Source organism: Equus przewalskii, chromosome 7 (assembly GCF_037783145.1).
Source record: "Equus przewalskii isolate Varuska chromosome 7, EquPr2, whole genome shotgun sequence".
Lineage (NCBI taxonomy): Eukaryota > Metazoa > Chordata > Mammalia > Perissodactyla > Equidae > Equus > Equus przewalskii.
Genome location: NC_091837.1, coordinates 78200292 through 78215662, shown reverse-complemented (window position 1 = coordinate 78215662; position 15371 = coordinate 78200292). Strand labels below are relative to the sequence as shown.

Below are 15371 nucleotides of genomic sequence, written 5' to 3'. Positions count from 1 at the left end.
AAACCAAATATAATTGATAACCTTCCGGTCATCTCCAAATTTGTACTATAAAAATCTTTTCTGTAAAAATCTTTGTAACCTGCATTAGTTAATGGTGACCTCATCCTCTAGGCAGCTACACTAAAATAAATCTCTAGTCTTGGACTTCTCTGTTTTTCTTATTCTCTACATCCAGTGTGTTAGGAAATCCTATATAGTCTGCCTCTAAGTTTCTTTAAGATCTGTCCTCATTTTTCAGTTCCTGCTGCCCTATTTTAGACCCCCTTAATCTCTTGCCTGAAATATTTCAGTAGGCTTTTTAACTGCTCTGCCTGCAGTCTCTTCTTTCAAACCTCTCCTCTGGGCCTATGCTGAGGCTCTCTGAGCCACAGATTAAATAAGGTTCAGGCTTACGAGACACGTCCTATAGGTTGTTTGAGGAGATCTTGAACCAAGGACAGAGAATTTTTCCCCAGAGGGAAGCTGCAAATGCAAGACAGAAAAACTGGATTTGGGGCCAGGTTGGTAGGTAGTGAGGGTGGGCGCCCTTTTATGTGCGGCCTGATGCATCTTTCTGGGGCAGGAGCAACTCCAATGGGCCACACATTTCTGCAGCCCATAAAATTGAGTTCATGCTCTTTCCTCTGAGAACACATTGTACTTGTGTGATGATGCTTTTAATGCAGTCTTGTGTTATCCGTAGCTGTGTGTATACATTTCTCCCACGTTGATTGTCTTCAAGGACCAAATACAAACCTGAATCACCTCTGTTATCTCCTGTAACACTCAGTTGAGGGAAGAGGTGGCCTCTGGAGTCCTGTAGCCTGGGTTCATGTCCAGCTCAGCTCCTAATTTGAACAAGTTACTTAAACATTCTGTGCTTCAGTTTTCCCATCTGTAAAAAAGGGTGGTTATGAGAATTAAATAATCTATGGAAAATGCTTGGCTTGGCCTGTAGTAAGCTCTCAATTAAGTGTTGGTTGAATTTAAGTCAAACTTAATGCTTCCAGTTCTTAACTAATCTGAACTGAAATTTGTGCTGTGATATTGCATCATTATTTATATAGTTTGGTATCTAAAACAAATAGAAGATTCCTGCTCTCATCTGCAAGTGATTTGGAGGTAGAAATCCCACTTCAGTGTTGTATGAATTTCTCCCTCCGGTGACTTAGACCTGAATTACTATCAGTTGTATTTCGTTTTCCATAAGAGTTTTATGCATGTGAGGAATGAGATATGTTTGTCACATTCTGATTAATTAACCTAAGAAAGAAGATCTAAGATTGGATCCGTTCTTTCAAAGTCATTACAAGGAAGACTCTCTAAGACTTCCTCATTTAATGCCCAAGTAGCTGGCCTGTGGGTGAAAATCTGAATCAGCAAATTGTATTTACATGTTCCTGTACTGAGCTCTTTCTGGAAATGCCTCATTTACAGGGTGAAGTGCAGGAAAGGGGCTGAGTGCCAGTGAATCTCTTCCCACTGTGTGGAGAGGAGAATGGCAGCCCTGTCAAAGCAGGGAGTTCTTCAGCTTTGGATAATTTACAAGCAAGGTTCCACACATTTATATGTCAAGGATCAGCATTTCATAAGCCTCAGGAGCTCCAGGCTCAGTTGTTACTCGAGCAAAATAAAAGGCCAGGTCTTCTCCAGGCCCCTCTGGCTTACCAACCTTACATTTCAGTAGCCTTTCTCCCAGGGATTAATTTCCTTCAGTTATTTTAGCTGTGGGGCTGTATTAGGTTCCTATAACTGAAACCAAAAGTAATAGCTTGAACAAGATGGAAATTTGTTTCTCTTATACAAAACTGTCAGGCATCCTTAGCTCGTATGGTAGCTGGACAGCATCGTGGACTCAGCTCCTTGTATGTTGACCCACCCATCGCTGAGGTGTTGATCTCATCATCTAACATGGCTCACCACCATCATGTTCACATTCCCACTCAAGGGGAGGTGAAAGGGGGGCGGGTATGTGTCCCTTCCATTTAAGGGTGGCACCTGAAAGTTGCACACACCACAGCTACTGACATCCCGTTGGCCAGGTTTATTCGCTAGGCCTTACCTGGTGGATGACAGCTGGGAAATATTTCCATTTTTCTGGGTGGTTGTGTACCCAGCTATAATCTAGGTTTTTGTTATAGTAGATAAAAAGGGAAAGTAGGTACGGGGGAACAGCTAGCTGTCTCTGCCACAGTAATGACCTTCAGAAAAGGCAGCCATTGTGGGCAATTTGGGGAGTTAGTAAGAAAAAAATAGAAGGTGATATTTTAAAACAGACTTGTGGATTATTTGCCTTTGAGCCCTGGCTCAGTTAAGGATGCTATTCTATTCCACTTTGGTAGTCAGAAATTAATCTTTTCTATTAGTTTTTAAATGCAATGTTTTCTCATTATAAAAGGAATACTTGGTAATGATAGAAAACTTGGAAGATACGAGCAAGCAAAGCGAAGGCAATTAAGATGCTCGCAAGTTTGCAGGTTAGGAGTCACAAGCAAAGAGGTGAGAGTTGAAATCCTGAGGCTGGATCCACCCTTTGGAGGAGAACGGAGTTGAGGAAACAATGGCTGAGCTGCAGAGAGAACCCAGAGTGGGAGGAGAAGGCGGAGGAGCTGGCAGGAGACTTCCAGGGGTACCTCGGTGGCCACAGTAGATGACTTGTTGTATGGCTCAGTTTATAAATACGATGCTTGAAGATAGGATTTTCTTGATGAAGGCCATTGTAGCGTATTATTAATAACCATTCAGGTGTTCCTGGAATGCTTAGAGAGTTAAGGATAGAATCAAAATAAACCAGTGACTAGGACTTTGGGTCCCACGATGTCCCTGCATATGGTGAACCATAGTGGTGCAAGGATGTCTCCATTTTCCATGCACCATCCATGGATGATGACCCAGAGGGTAAGACATGATTCACAGCTCTCAGTACTTCTGAAGATTAGCAACCATGGGAATAAACGTGAGCCCAGATTTATTGGTTTAAATGTGTCTCACAAATGGAGAAACTTGCTCTATTAACATTCTAAGGCAGACTCCTACTAAACCGGTTATTTGAGGTGAAAAAAGTAAGAATGAACATTCTACTAAATGTTACACTAAATCTTGAAAGCAGTTTCTTAATGAATACCATATACTGGTTCCAGGTGACTTGATCAAAAGCAGTTTGGCTGAAATCTACTTGGCCAAGTTTGTCCAAAATGTAAATCATCAGTTTCTAGGTGAAGTAAATCCTGATGGGGGCCTGTGTGCAGTTACGCTTAAACGTGCTCATGAACATTACTCCTTAACCAACTTTCAAAACCGAAAGTTTCTGAAACTGTTGCCAAGCCTGGTGTTAGAAATATACCAAAACACCCTGAAAATCCCTAAAGATCCCTTTATTTTGTTACAATATTTCTTATCTCTTATTACAAAATCAGTATGTGCTCCGTACGTAAAAATCAGAAAACACACAAAAAAGAACATAAGGTACATTTTTTATCTCACCCACATAAAGAGAACCACAAATACCCAGCCTAATCTTTGTTTTTTAATGTAAAAATATCTCCCTACATATAGAGAGAGAATTTTATTTTGCTTTTTGCAAAGATAATACCAAACTCCCTTTTTCAATGTGTTAAATTTTGTGCGTGTGTGTTTCAAAAATGATCAACTTCTCATCTGAATTAGGGAGAGGCAGCCTGCGAACAAGACAATGAGGGTTGATGAGATAGAAAACTCGTTTGAGGTTGCAAGGAAGGATGAAAAAGCTGTGTGGGAAGAAGCTGGAGTGTCCAACATTGGCACAGTTGCAGAAGGGAAGTTGATCCCAGTTCTTGTCTCCAGAACCCCTCTGTGCTCCGGCCGGCCCTCGGCAGAGACCCCTGACCCTGAGTCTGAGGAACGCTGACATGCAAGGGAGATGGGAGGAGCTGAAAGAAACGTCGTGTGAAGGTGCCCGCACACCTCAGTTCTCAGCCCTGCAGCCTAGGCTGTTGTCCATGCGTCCCATGTGCTCCTGAGCCAGCTTTGAGTAAACAGTAGGAGAGCCAGTTATGTGCATTTCATCGCTGAGAACGGATGTTGCGCTCATCATAGGAAGGTTGAATGCTCAGGAGCCTGAGAGGGTTTCACTTCTGCTATCTGATAAAATCGTCTGTAAGCAGGAGAGACCACAGAAAAAAATATGACCAAGATACCAGCCCTTGTATTGTATCAGTCAGCACCGGCTGCTTCTCCCTTACAAGCCAACAGGGAGTCAACTGTGGTGGGGCTGCTGATGTCCTGACGCTCCCCCCTTCAACACTCCAGGGTCCTTGAAGATGGGCGTCCGTGCGGGGACATGGCAGGAAAACCAGTACATTTCTTTCTACATTTTCTGCTGGACTTAATGTTTGTCAGCACTGTACTAAGGTCTGACTGCATTTTAACTCGCTGAACGCTCACACCAAGCCAGTGAGATAGGGGCCCACAGATGGGGACATCAAGTTAGAGGGACTTTAAGTCGCTTATCTAAGGTCCCACAGCTGGAAAGCAGCACAGCCTGTATTCAAACCCAGAAGGTACATCTCCAAGGCCCAGGACTCGAACCACCGACTTCGCTGCCTTTTGTCTAGATGCGTGATGTTTGTTGAATGAATAAATTATCATCATTTGCAGCCTTGTAGCGATAAATACCTTCTTCTTGTTACCTTAGCCCTATCTAAGAATAACCCTCCCACACACACTTCTTAATTTTTTTCTATAATTCACACAGCTAAAACCCAGATGATACCATGACCAGGGTGTGACTGGTTAGAGGAGTGACTCCAGCATCGTTCCTTCCTCATTTGACCTTTTTGCGTATGTGTGGTAAAATATGCATAACTTAAAATTTACCATTTTAACCATTCTTAGGTGTATAGTTCAGTGACGTTAGTACATTCACATTGTTGTGCAACCATCACCACCATCCATCTTCAGAACTTTATCTTCCCAAAGTGGCACTCTGTCCCCGTTAAACAACAACACCGCCCTCCCCCAGCCCCGGGCAACCACCATTCTACTTTGTCTATGATTAAGTGGAATCGTGTACTATTTGTCCTTTTTTGTGATTTCACTTAGCATAATGTTTTCAAGGTTCACCCATATTGTAGCCTGTGTCAGAATTTCCTTCCTTTTTAAGGACGAATAATCTTCCATTGTAAATATATGCCACATTTGGTTTATCTGTTCATCTGTTGATGGGCGTTTGGGTTGTTTCTACCTTTGGCTATCGTGAATGATGCTCTTTGAACAAATATCTGTCGGAGTCTACTGTCCATTCTTTTGAGTATGTACCCAGAAGTGGAATTGCTGGATTATGTGGTAACTCTATTTTTAATTTTTTGAGGAACCACCAAACTGTTTTCCTCATTTGATCTTGACCATCAGTAATTGTGTGTATAAGAACAGGGTATAGCTAACGTACTCCTTAAGAGTCTCTTAACGTTGTCATTGAGATTTATCAGTAAAACCTTATATAGAGAGGAATAAATAGGTAGGTTTGTTTTGTTTTTTAGTTTTCCTTTACTGATTGCTGTAGTAAATGTGATTATTGCATTTGCCTGGAGGAGCACTTTCTGGTTAAAAGGCTGAAGCCAAGCATGCCTAGATGGGAGGTGAGTCACTTTACTGGGTTCAGTTCTCAGGGCATCTGGTGTAAAAGGAATTCTTGGAGCTCACGCGAAGCCATGCAAAGCTCAGTAAAAGTTTCAGCAAGGCAGGAAGATTGAAAGGAAGAGAGGAAAGCTTCCTCCCTCTGCAGAGCTTTACAAAGAAATTCAGGCCCGCTTTTAAATCCTCAGCCCTTTAATATCAGCCCCCAGGGACTCGTGTTCTGTGTTCTTCCTGGCGGAAGTTTCTTATGGACTCCCGTCTCAGGCATGCCACAGCGTGGTTGGAATTGTGAAAATAAATCATGCCAACTGGGTTCCACAGTGTCCTAATCTCATCTGTCTTCATTTAGGACTGACTAGCTGTGAGAAAGCCACCATCCCTTTGTCTTTAGAAGCCATCACCGGGAGGGCTTCCTTGTTTGAGGATGAAATATTAAATCGAAGAGGTTCTTTAAAAAACCTTTGGAAACTCTGTGTGCCTGGGCAGGATTATCTACTCTGGGCACGTTCTACTGGGTTCTCTGGCGTGGTGTCCCAGTCTTGAACTTCTTGGGTAGAGTTTGCCAAAAGGATATACCATCTGCTCCCTGTGGCAGTAGGCAAAGGGTATCAGGGTAGCTGCTTGGGGCTTGGGAGGGGCCTGGAAGTCCAGCTTGCTGTCTTCTGGCCTCCACTTTCCTCAATACCCGGTGTATCCATTTCAAGGCTTGCTGAGGCTCTCTGGGAGGAGTTGGCTTGCTTCTTCTCCATGGTAACCTCCTCTGGAGGCATTTACGTTGGAAGTTGCTCCACTCTGCAAAATCACTTCCAATCCTTCCTTCCCCAGGCCATGTTCACCTACTGGGATTCAGAGTTTGAGAGATCTCCTAAATCCGTGGGATATGAGCTTGCATTTTTATCTCGTGTTCTCATTATTTGGGGTTCTTCTGCGAGAGAAGAAGAGGACAGAAATACTACTTTTCCATCATCTGGAAATGAGAACTTGTTCTCCCTCCCCTCTCGGTCTCTTTTTGTTCTTGGAAGAAGAGGTGACATCTGCCATTGAATAAGAAGTGGAAGAGAGATGAGTCATAAGATGAAAACATCTGGGTAGAGTTGCTGTTGCTGTTTGCTTGCTGTGTTCATAAAGCTGCAGCAAGAACACTGTTCTGACCCCAAACCGGGCCCCATGCGAGGCACCTTTATTATATTATCTGTCGTCCTTGTGATAACCCTCTAAAGCAAATATTGTTATTCATATTTTGTCCATGAGGAGTCTGAAGTTCAGCAAGTTTAAGAAATGAGTCCAAGGTCACACCCTGAGCTCTTTAAATGACAGAGCCAGAATTATAAACCAGACTTGCCTGACCTCAAAGCCATTGCTCCATCCACTACACATATCTTGGCACCAACTCTAAAATACTCTAAAAAATGCAGTTCCATCTCATTCTTTAAAAAAATCTGATATATCTGCTGCCTGTCTAGGGAGGTCTGCAAAGGAAACCCCAAGTAAATCTTAGGAAAATTTACTGTTGCCTTGGAGCAAGTGTTGAAATATTTCTTGCCTACTAACTCCCTTGACCTTTCCAGGTTCTTTCTAGGCCTCTAATTCTGTAGGCGGATTTTTTTTTTAAATTATTTTCTAGAACCTGATAACTAACAGTCAGCAGACAGTTGGATGATAGTATCTCTATCTTTGTTTTCCTGATGTAGTTTTCCCTTCCAAAAGCTCTCGCACACACTTGGTTGGTGGGATATATTTCTGGCTGTACTATTTTTATTTATGATTTTTTTGTGTGTTAATACTCAGGGGCACCCAAGGGAAACCTCCACAGACTTTCCTGATTGCCAGATGTCGCCCTTTCTATGTAACAACCATCTAATCACCACTTCCCTTTGCCAAGAAATGAGAAAAGTATTTCCATTTGGAAAACCAAGCTATGACATGTGAAGCGTATTAAGGACTGCCTCCTCTGAATCCACATGAGCTTTCCCCATCTTAGTTTGTTTTTCTTCAAGATAAAAACCACACAGCCGTGTTTGTAGTGAGGTCTAACGAGTGTCCGTGCTGGCATAACAAGGCAATTTCACTTGGGTTGTCTCAGCTTCATTATACGTAAATTATGGTGTAAGTAATCTTTCAAAAGGTATGATGTGTGCAGCCAGTGTTTATTTTTTTAATACTTTGGAATATTTCATTGTTTATTTTAAATGGTGATTTATGATTGGGTGTTTAACATGCAAAATAATGCTTTATCTGCAGGAACTCTGGGGAAGAGGGGCGGGGGGTGGGGGTTACGGTGGATCTCCTTCCCTGGAGCAGAGAGCTGATGTTAGTTATGCAATTAAGAAAAAACAGTCAAGGGGAATTTCATTCTTAGCTGAGCAGGAATTTAAATAAAGCATGCCCACCCCAAAGTTCAGCTCTTCTGACAGAGCTCCGTAGCCTTTTGAAAGCATATCAAATCACCATGTTATCATTTTAATTTCATAGAAAGGTAAATGACAGGTTGCTTTTGGCTCCACTTTGTGGACAATTCTGAGCCCTTGAAATGTTCACAAAAGTCAGAATGCCAAGTTTAACGTCTTGGATGTGGAAAGAAAGATTGTAAAGATTGCATCCATTTCGTGAACTTTAAAATGCCATCGAACATCTCAGAGGCTATACCTTAGCTGCACCATTTAAATAGAAACAGACAAATAGAACCATATGTTTAAATGTGGTGTTACCCTTGAGACATGAGTATCAAAAACACATGTTTTTCCTCCTCCATCCAACTTTCTCATGAATCAGTCAGTTTCAGATCATCTGGTGCACAGGTCTTTTTCTAATAGTTTTCTGTAGGACAGCTTCAAGTAATACAGTAAGTAATACCCGTAAAATTTTAATGAATACTCTATTAAGCCAGTTTTCTTTTTGGTTGTTAGGAACTTGGACTTTCTTAAACCGTAGAAAACTAGGCACAGTTTGTTTCATTGAATCTAAAGGTAGATCCTCTACTCTGTTAGAAGTAATAATAATCATAAAATTATGCCCCACGGGCTTCTCTTAGCATGTAAAATTATAATGCCGTTGGAGATGTTGGGAAATTAATGGGAAAACTCTGGATGTTGCCACGCATCATTCGTATCGGTAAATTACATATATATGTATATCTACTCATATATATCCTTCTAATATAAAATACGCTGAAGAAAGATTCAAAATGATCTATGTTGAGTAGACAAGTACAGGTAGGCAAATGTGCTCTCTGCAGGGGGGGGACCCTTAGCTATTTCATTCAAGTCTGTTCGGGAGCATCCCGAATGCCACTGTTTTTTATAATGGAAGCCCACTTACTGTGATTTTGAAGTAAGATTATCTACCACAGCTGGACTGCACATGAGAGATGTTGCAGGGAGGCATCAGGTGGTGGTGGTGTACCTGATTGGTACCTGATTATAAGTTGTATACATTTTTAGTAAATTTCATATAAAACTTATAAATGATGGATTTAATAAAATTTTTATAAATTGCAAAAGCCTTAGGAAGAAGTTGCTGGAGTTTCTGCTGTGGGTAGTAATCTACTTAGCAGACCAGTTCACAGAAATTGATTTGACCTATAATATAGTTAGATTATACTAATTTGCAGATGTAGAAAATAACGCTGTTAAATTATTTTTTACTATATGATGGAAAAAATACATTCAAGGGTATCAAATTCTTCTTAAACAGACAGAAACCCTTTTTTAACCTGGTTGAAGGTTCTGACCATTTGTTGAAGGTGGGAACTTGCTTTAGGACACAAATAATGGCTGATTTCTCAAGTCAGTGGTTTGTGCCCCTGTATCCACTATAACATACAAATGCTGTGTTCACACAGGTGGTGTGATAGGCTGCAGGTGATGTGCAATTCCGAGCTTGTGCACCGTATTTGACTAGTCCCTTTCTCTTCCACGTAGAATGCATATCCAAATGCAAATGTGAGTGATATTGCACCGGGAATAACTTTGAATCTGATTTCTCTTATGGTTATAAGGAAATAGTTTTTTTAAATGATAGCTTAACCACTGTAGTCAACTCACTAGAAATACCTTGGGGTATATTCTTGAGGTTTGCAGATTCACTGGACCCTGGTTAATTCCTGGCTTCTGAGTTAACATATGCTGATGTGGGCAGTGGTAAAGGGAAGCTTATAAGGAAACAGCTAGGAGAGAAGGGAAGGGGAAAGTAATGGAGGCTGGAGAGATGGAGAGTAAAGGGAATGTTTGCTCCAGTGGAAATGTCACTGTGGTACTCTTTCCCACACAATGGAGAAACTTTGTAACCATTTAGGTCCATTTACCCTCTGCTGTTTTTTATTCTACAGTTGTTATACTTATTGCGTCTACACACATTATGAACCCTACTTACCATTTATAATGCTCTTCATTCCTTCCTAAAGATTCAAGTTTCCCTGTGGTATACCCTTTTAGCCTGAAGAACTCTGTTGAGTGTTTCTTGTGCAGGTCTGCCAGCGATGAATTCTTTTATCTGAAATATCTTTATTCACCTTCAGTCCTAAAACATTTTCACTGGATATAGGATTCTGGGTTGACGGCGTTGTTTGTTTTCTTAGAGTTTAAAAGATGTCATATCATTGTTTCTGGTTATTGTAGTTTTTGATGAGAAGCCCGTGGTCATTCAAATCATCCTTTCCTTGTATATAATGTGTAATTTTCTGTCTGCTTTCGAGATTTCCTCTTTGGTTTTCGGCAGTGTGACTATGATGTCTCTAGACTTTTTTTTTGTATGTGTGTGTATTTAACCTGTTTGGAGTGTGCTGTAAATTTATATCTGTTACTAAATTTGGGATGTTTCAACCATTTTTGCGAATATTTTTTTCTGCTCCATTCTCTCTCCTCTCCTTCTGGAACTCCAGACACCATACCGTAGACCTCCTGAAACCATCTCACTAGTCCCTGAGGTGTGGTTCTTTTTTTAAATCATTTTTTTCTCTCTGCTTTAAGTTGGATAATTTCTATGCATGTGTCTTCAAATTCACTCCACATCATACAACTCCATTCTGCAGTTAAACCCATCAGCAAGATGTTTTTTTTTTAAATTTCAGATATATTTTCCAGTTCTTGAATTTTCATTTTGTTCTTTCTGTAGTTTTTATTTCTCTGCTGAATTTTCCTACTTTTTCATTCATTACAAGTGTTATTTTCCTTTATCTCATTGAACATAGTTGTGATAGCTGCTCTAAAGTTTTTCTCCAATAATTCCAAAGGTTTTCTTGGAATTGACACCATCGACAGTCTTCCCCTTGAGAATGGCTCACATTTGTACATGTTACATTGTGGAGACGCTGGATTCTGTTATGTTCATCCAAAGAGTGTCGATATTTTTCTTTTAGCAGGCAGTTAACTTGTGGTCTTTGGCCCGCGGTAGGTGGCAGCTGAAGTCCTCATTCTCTAGCTGGGCTGCTGCGGGTCCATCCTCACACACGTGGTGCAGGGCTTACCAGAACTTGGGCAGGGTTTATACAGGGTTTGGGTCTCTCCTTCTTGAGCGCTGTCCTTTTCAGGATGCCTTCTTAACTTCTCAGGTCTCTGGTTGCCAAGGTTTTGTCCTCCGTTTGATCAAGCCAAAAAAATACCCAAATTTTCCCTGAGTTTTAGCTTCCCACCCCACATGCACCTGTGCTCTGCGCTCAGGCTAAAGCCCTGAAAAGCAGCTGACTTACCCTGTGTTGGTCCCTTGTTCAAAATTTCATCTCTCCTCCTAATCGGCCTGCTTTTATTCACTCTCCAGAACCTTCAGGCAGTCGTTGGCTTCTATTTGGTCTGGAGTTTATGTTGGTTAGGAGCTCAGAACTCCATACCAGACATAATCTTTCCAGTGGAGGTTTGCGTTTTGAACTCATGGCACCATTTCTCTACCTCAGGCAGAGATGTTAGTCTTGGGTATTTATGTTAGGAATTGCCTGTTGGCTGTTTCTTAAATTCAGATAATTTAGGTACCCTTCAGTACCTTATGTGTTACAGGTATTTAAAAAAAAAAAAAAGGCACTTGAATGGAGTCAGAATGCTTGGGTTCCAGCCCCAAGCTTGATAATAGTTTTGTTGTTAGTGCCCTCGAGTCAATTCTGACTGCTGACAACCCTGTGGGCAGCAGAGCGGAACCCTGCCTGATCTTTTCGCTCATCCTCTCATCTTCTGGTGCTGAATCAGACAATGCTTTGCTGCTATTCACAGGGTTTTCATGGCCAATTTTATTTTTCAGAAGTGGTGGCCAGGTCCTTCTTTCTGTTGATGATAATTAGCTGCCTAATTATCATTATATTGTAATTAGAAACCATTATGTTATAATTATCCAATTATTATTATATTTTGCTAATTGTTATCATAATTAGCAAGTCATGTGAATGCTTGGCCTGTAGGATGAGGGGCCCGGCCAGCCTCAAAGGTCCTTTTCCTGCTTATATCCCATAGGCCTCTAATTATCTCAGTATTTTGAAGTCTCCAAGTTAATTGGCTTTGTAGGATTCAAAGGATTAATTTCATGTAAAATGTGGTGAAAAGGATATCCTGCTATTGGAAGACGGTATGGTCATGTGGTATTGATAATATTTTTCCTTTTTATGTCAGATTCCTTTAAAAATACTCCATCCCCACTTTCCCTTATGCCCCAGTTTTTCCTGGGCACAAGTTATTTCATTCAAAACCAATAACGGAAAAGCACTATATTTTCAATCTAACCTATCACATTCAAAATGTGCTTTTGTTTGTTTGTCTCTTAGGAAAAAGTGCTGCAAGGGGTATAAATTTGTTCTTGGACAGTGCATCCCAGAAGGTAGGTAGTATAAAAGATGATGTCTTCTCACCTTATTCATGACTAATCATGAGGTGTCTATAGAGTTCAGATGTATGTGGAGTGTATGTGTGTTACCTGTGTGTGTGATTTCTATTTTTTGGCAGCAAGTTCTTCTAATGCCAGTTTGGTTACATGTAGCGTACTCTATCTAAATCATTACACATCATGTACACATGCATTGAGGAATTCTCATATTTCAGTTTTTATGCTGGAGAGGCTACCACCTGCTTTTCATGAGCTAACTCGAAGCCCCTTCATATGATCATCAGTAAACACCACGCTCAGCCCAGCACTGAGGAGACACAGCCGTGTGAGACGTGGACCTGGCCCTCGGGGCGCACCCTCTCGAGCTGGTGACATGGGATGTGGATAGCCTGGAATCAGAGAGCTCTGGGTTTTAATCATGCCTCCCCATTGCCTTAGTCCATTTGGGCTGCTATAACAAAAATGCCATAGACTGGGTGGCTTAAACACAGGCATCTCTCCCTCCCAGTTCTAGAGGCTGGGAAGTCCAAAACCAAGGCATCCGAAGATTTAGTGTTTAGTGAAATCTTCCTGGTTCACAGACAGCCATGTTCTTACTGTGTCCTCACAATGCAGAAGGGGTGAGGGAGCTCGCTGGGGCCTCTTTTATAAGGGTACTAATTTTATTTATGAGGGCTTCTCCTTCATCTCCCAAGGGCCCCACCTCTTAACACCATCACATTGGGGGTTAAGATTTCAACATATGAATTTCAGGAGGACACAAACATTCAGTCCATAACATACATCCCACTAGCTATGACCTTGGGCAAGTTACTTCCTAAAGCTTAGTTTTTGCAGGAAAGTATTAATACTTGACTCAAATGGTTGTTTTCAGAATATTACCACATGTAAAGTACTTGGAACAGAGGCTGGCTCTTATTAAGTGCTTGATAAATGGTGGCTGCTGTTATTAATAGTAACTGCAATATGTCAATAGAGGCACTCAGTGCGGCAAGTGTTTCAGGAGACGCATAGCACAGAGGAGCAGGGCAGTCAGAGGTCTCAAGAAGGAACTAGATTGTCAAGGAAGGCTGCCCAGGACTTAGACAAGTAGAAGGAAGAGAGCTGCAAAGGATTCCAGGCAGAGCACACAGAAGACACTAGGAACTATTTGAAGAGCATGAGGTTGGTCCGCCCAGGGCTGGGGAGAGGTGAGTGGGGAATATGAGAGAGTTTTCTTCGCTGTTGCCCAAGAAGCTAGGTCTCTACAAAGGACCTGGAGCCCAGCCAAGCTAATTCATGCTGCATTATCTCATCGAGAGCAATTGCTTTATCAGTTAGAAATACATGAATCCCTCTTGTGCATTGCTTTCTTTGGTGGAACGATGGAAGAGTTCATTAAGCCAGAGCTGACCTTTGGGAAAGCTGCTCTAGGAAGGTTGGTTAGGAAATCGCTTCATATATGATGGTTTATGTGGCCTTGGGTCTCTCCAAGACTGACTCTCTCACGACCAGCCAATTCCATCGGTTAGAGCTTGGCGGGAAAAACCACAAAGGTCAAAAAATTGCATTCTTTTATAAGCTGACTTTTCTCAGTTCTTTATATTTCAAATGTGTCCTTTATATTTCAATTTGGCAGATACTGAAAGAAAATTGAGGCCAATCAATTTAAGATCCCAGCTAAGGACCTTGCTCAACCTAGTTAAAAACACATCACGTGGATGCCACATGCCTAAAGTTTCTTTAAATGTTAGGCATTGTGGTTTCAAACATCCAGCCTAAAATCAGTCTCCTTCACCCCACGGTGAGCCTGGAGCACCTGTGGTTAAGGTGCCCAAGACCCGAGTATTTCCAGGAAGGGTGTCAAGTGCTGAAAGTTACTTTGCCATAACTAACTCTCTACTCGATTGCTTTTCACCAGAACACTTTTTCAAGTTGATTTGTTTTAATCTGTGGAAATAAGTCAGAGTGTGAGTGTGTGTTTTTTACTAAAGATATCTTTAGTCGTAAAGGTTTCTGTTACCCAAAAATGCAAAGCATAAATGTAGGATTTCAGAAAAAGTGGTGTATTCGTCAGGATTCTCCAGAAAGATTTATTTTAAGGAATTGGCTCAAGAGATCATGGAGGCAGGCAAGTCCAAAATCTGCAGGGTAGGCTAACAGGCTGGAGACCCAGGGAAGAGCCACAGTTTGAGTCTGAAGGCCATCTACTGGCAGAATTCTCTCTTTATCAGGCGAGGTCTGTCTTTTTTCTATTAAGGCCTTCAGCTGATTCGATGAGGCCCACCCACGTTATGGGGAGTAATCTGCTTTATGTTACTCAAAGTCCACTGATTTAAATGTTAACCTCATCTAAAAACTATCTTCACAGAAACATTTAGAAAAATGGTTGGCCAAATATTTGGGTACTATGCCCTAGCCAAGTTGACACATAAAATTAACCATCACAGATAGTACAAAAAGACTAGAATTTCTAAAAAAGAATTCTAACTGAGTAGAAGCTACAGTTTAAAAGAAGGTTGTTGCCTTATATTTGTTGCTCTATGTCAAAGGTCAGCAACCTGTGGCCTTTGGGCCCAATCTAGCCCACCGCCTGTTTTTGTAAATAAAGTTTTATTGGAACACAGCCATACCCATTCACTTAAATATTGTCTATGGCTGCTTTTGCCCCACAGCAGCAGAGTTGCAACAAAAGCCTGCAAAGCCAAAAATATTCTCTGGCCCCTTTATAGAATAAGTTTGAAACTCCCTGCTGTAAGTGTTATCTTGATTGGCCGGGCAAGAGGGTAAGCTGATTTGTTGTAGTTCACTGATTATTAATTGAGTACACACTGTAAGAAGAGAGCGGTGCTGGTTACTCCAGGGAACACAATTCCTGCCAGATACCAACCAATTATGAGAACACTAGTGATAAAAGAAGCAGAAGAGCAGGAAAAGCTTTTATTACGTGTCAGTTGTTGTACTTAATGCATCTTCCAATTTAATCTTCGTAAAAGCAC

General features: G+C 41.4%; 1 protein-coding gene across 3 annotated transcripts in view; it reads left to right on the top strand.

Annotated features, from left to right (window-relative positions):
- Window positions 1-15371, top strand: part of CCBE1 (collagen and calcium binding EGF domains 1) — a 238099-nt gene that overhangs the window by 186110 nt on the left and 36618 nt on the right. For 2 of the 3 annotated variants that reach the window (XM_008529405.2, XM_008529406.2), the window contains exon 3: window positions 12335-12387. In XM_008529405.2, the coding sequence (XP_008527627.1) occupies window positions 12335-12387 (53 nt within the window). Of the gene's footprint in view, window positions 1-7536; window positions 7699-12334; window positions 12388-15371 lie in introns of those variants that run through there. The other variant, XM_070627804.1, reaches the window with a different exon arrangement.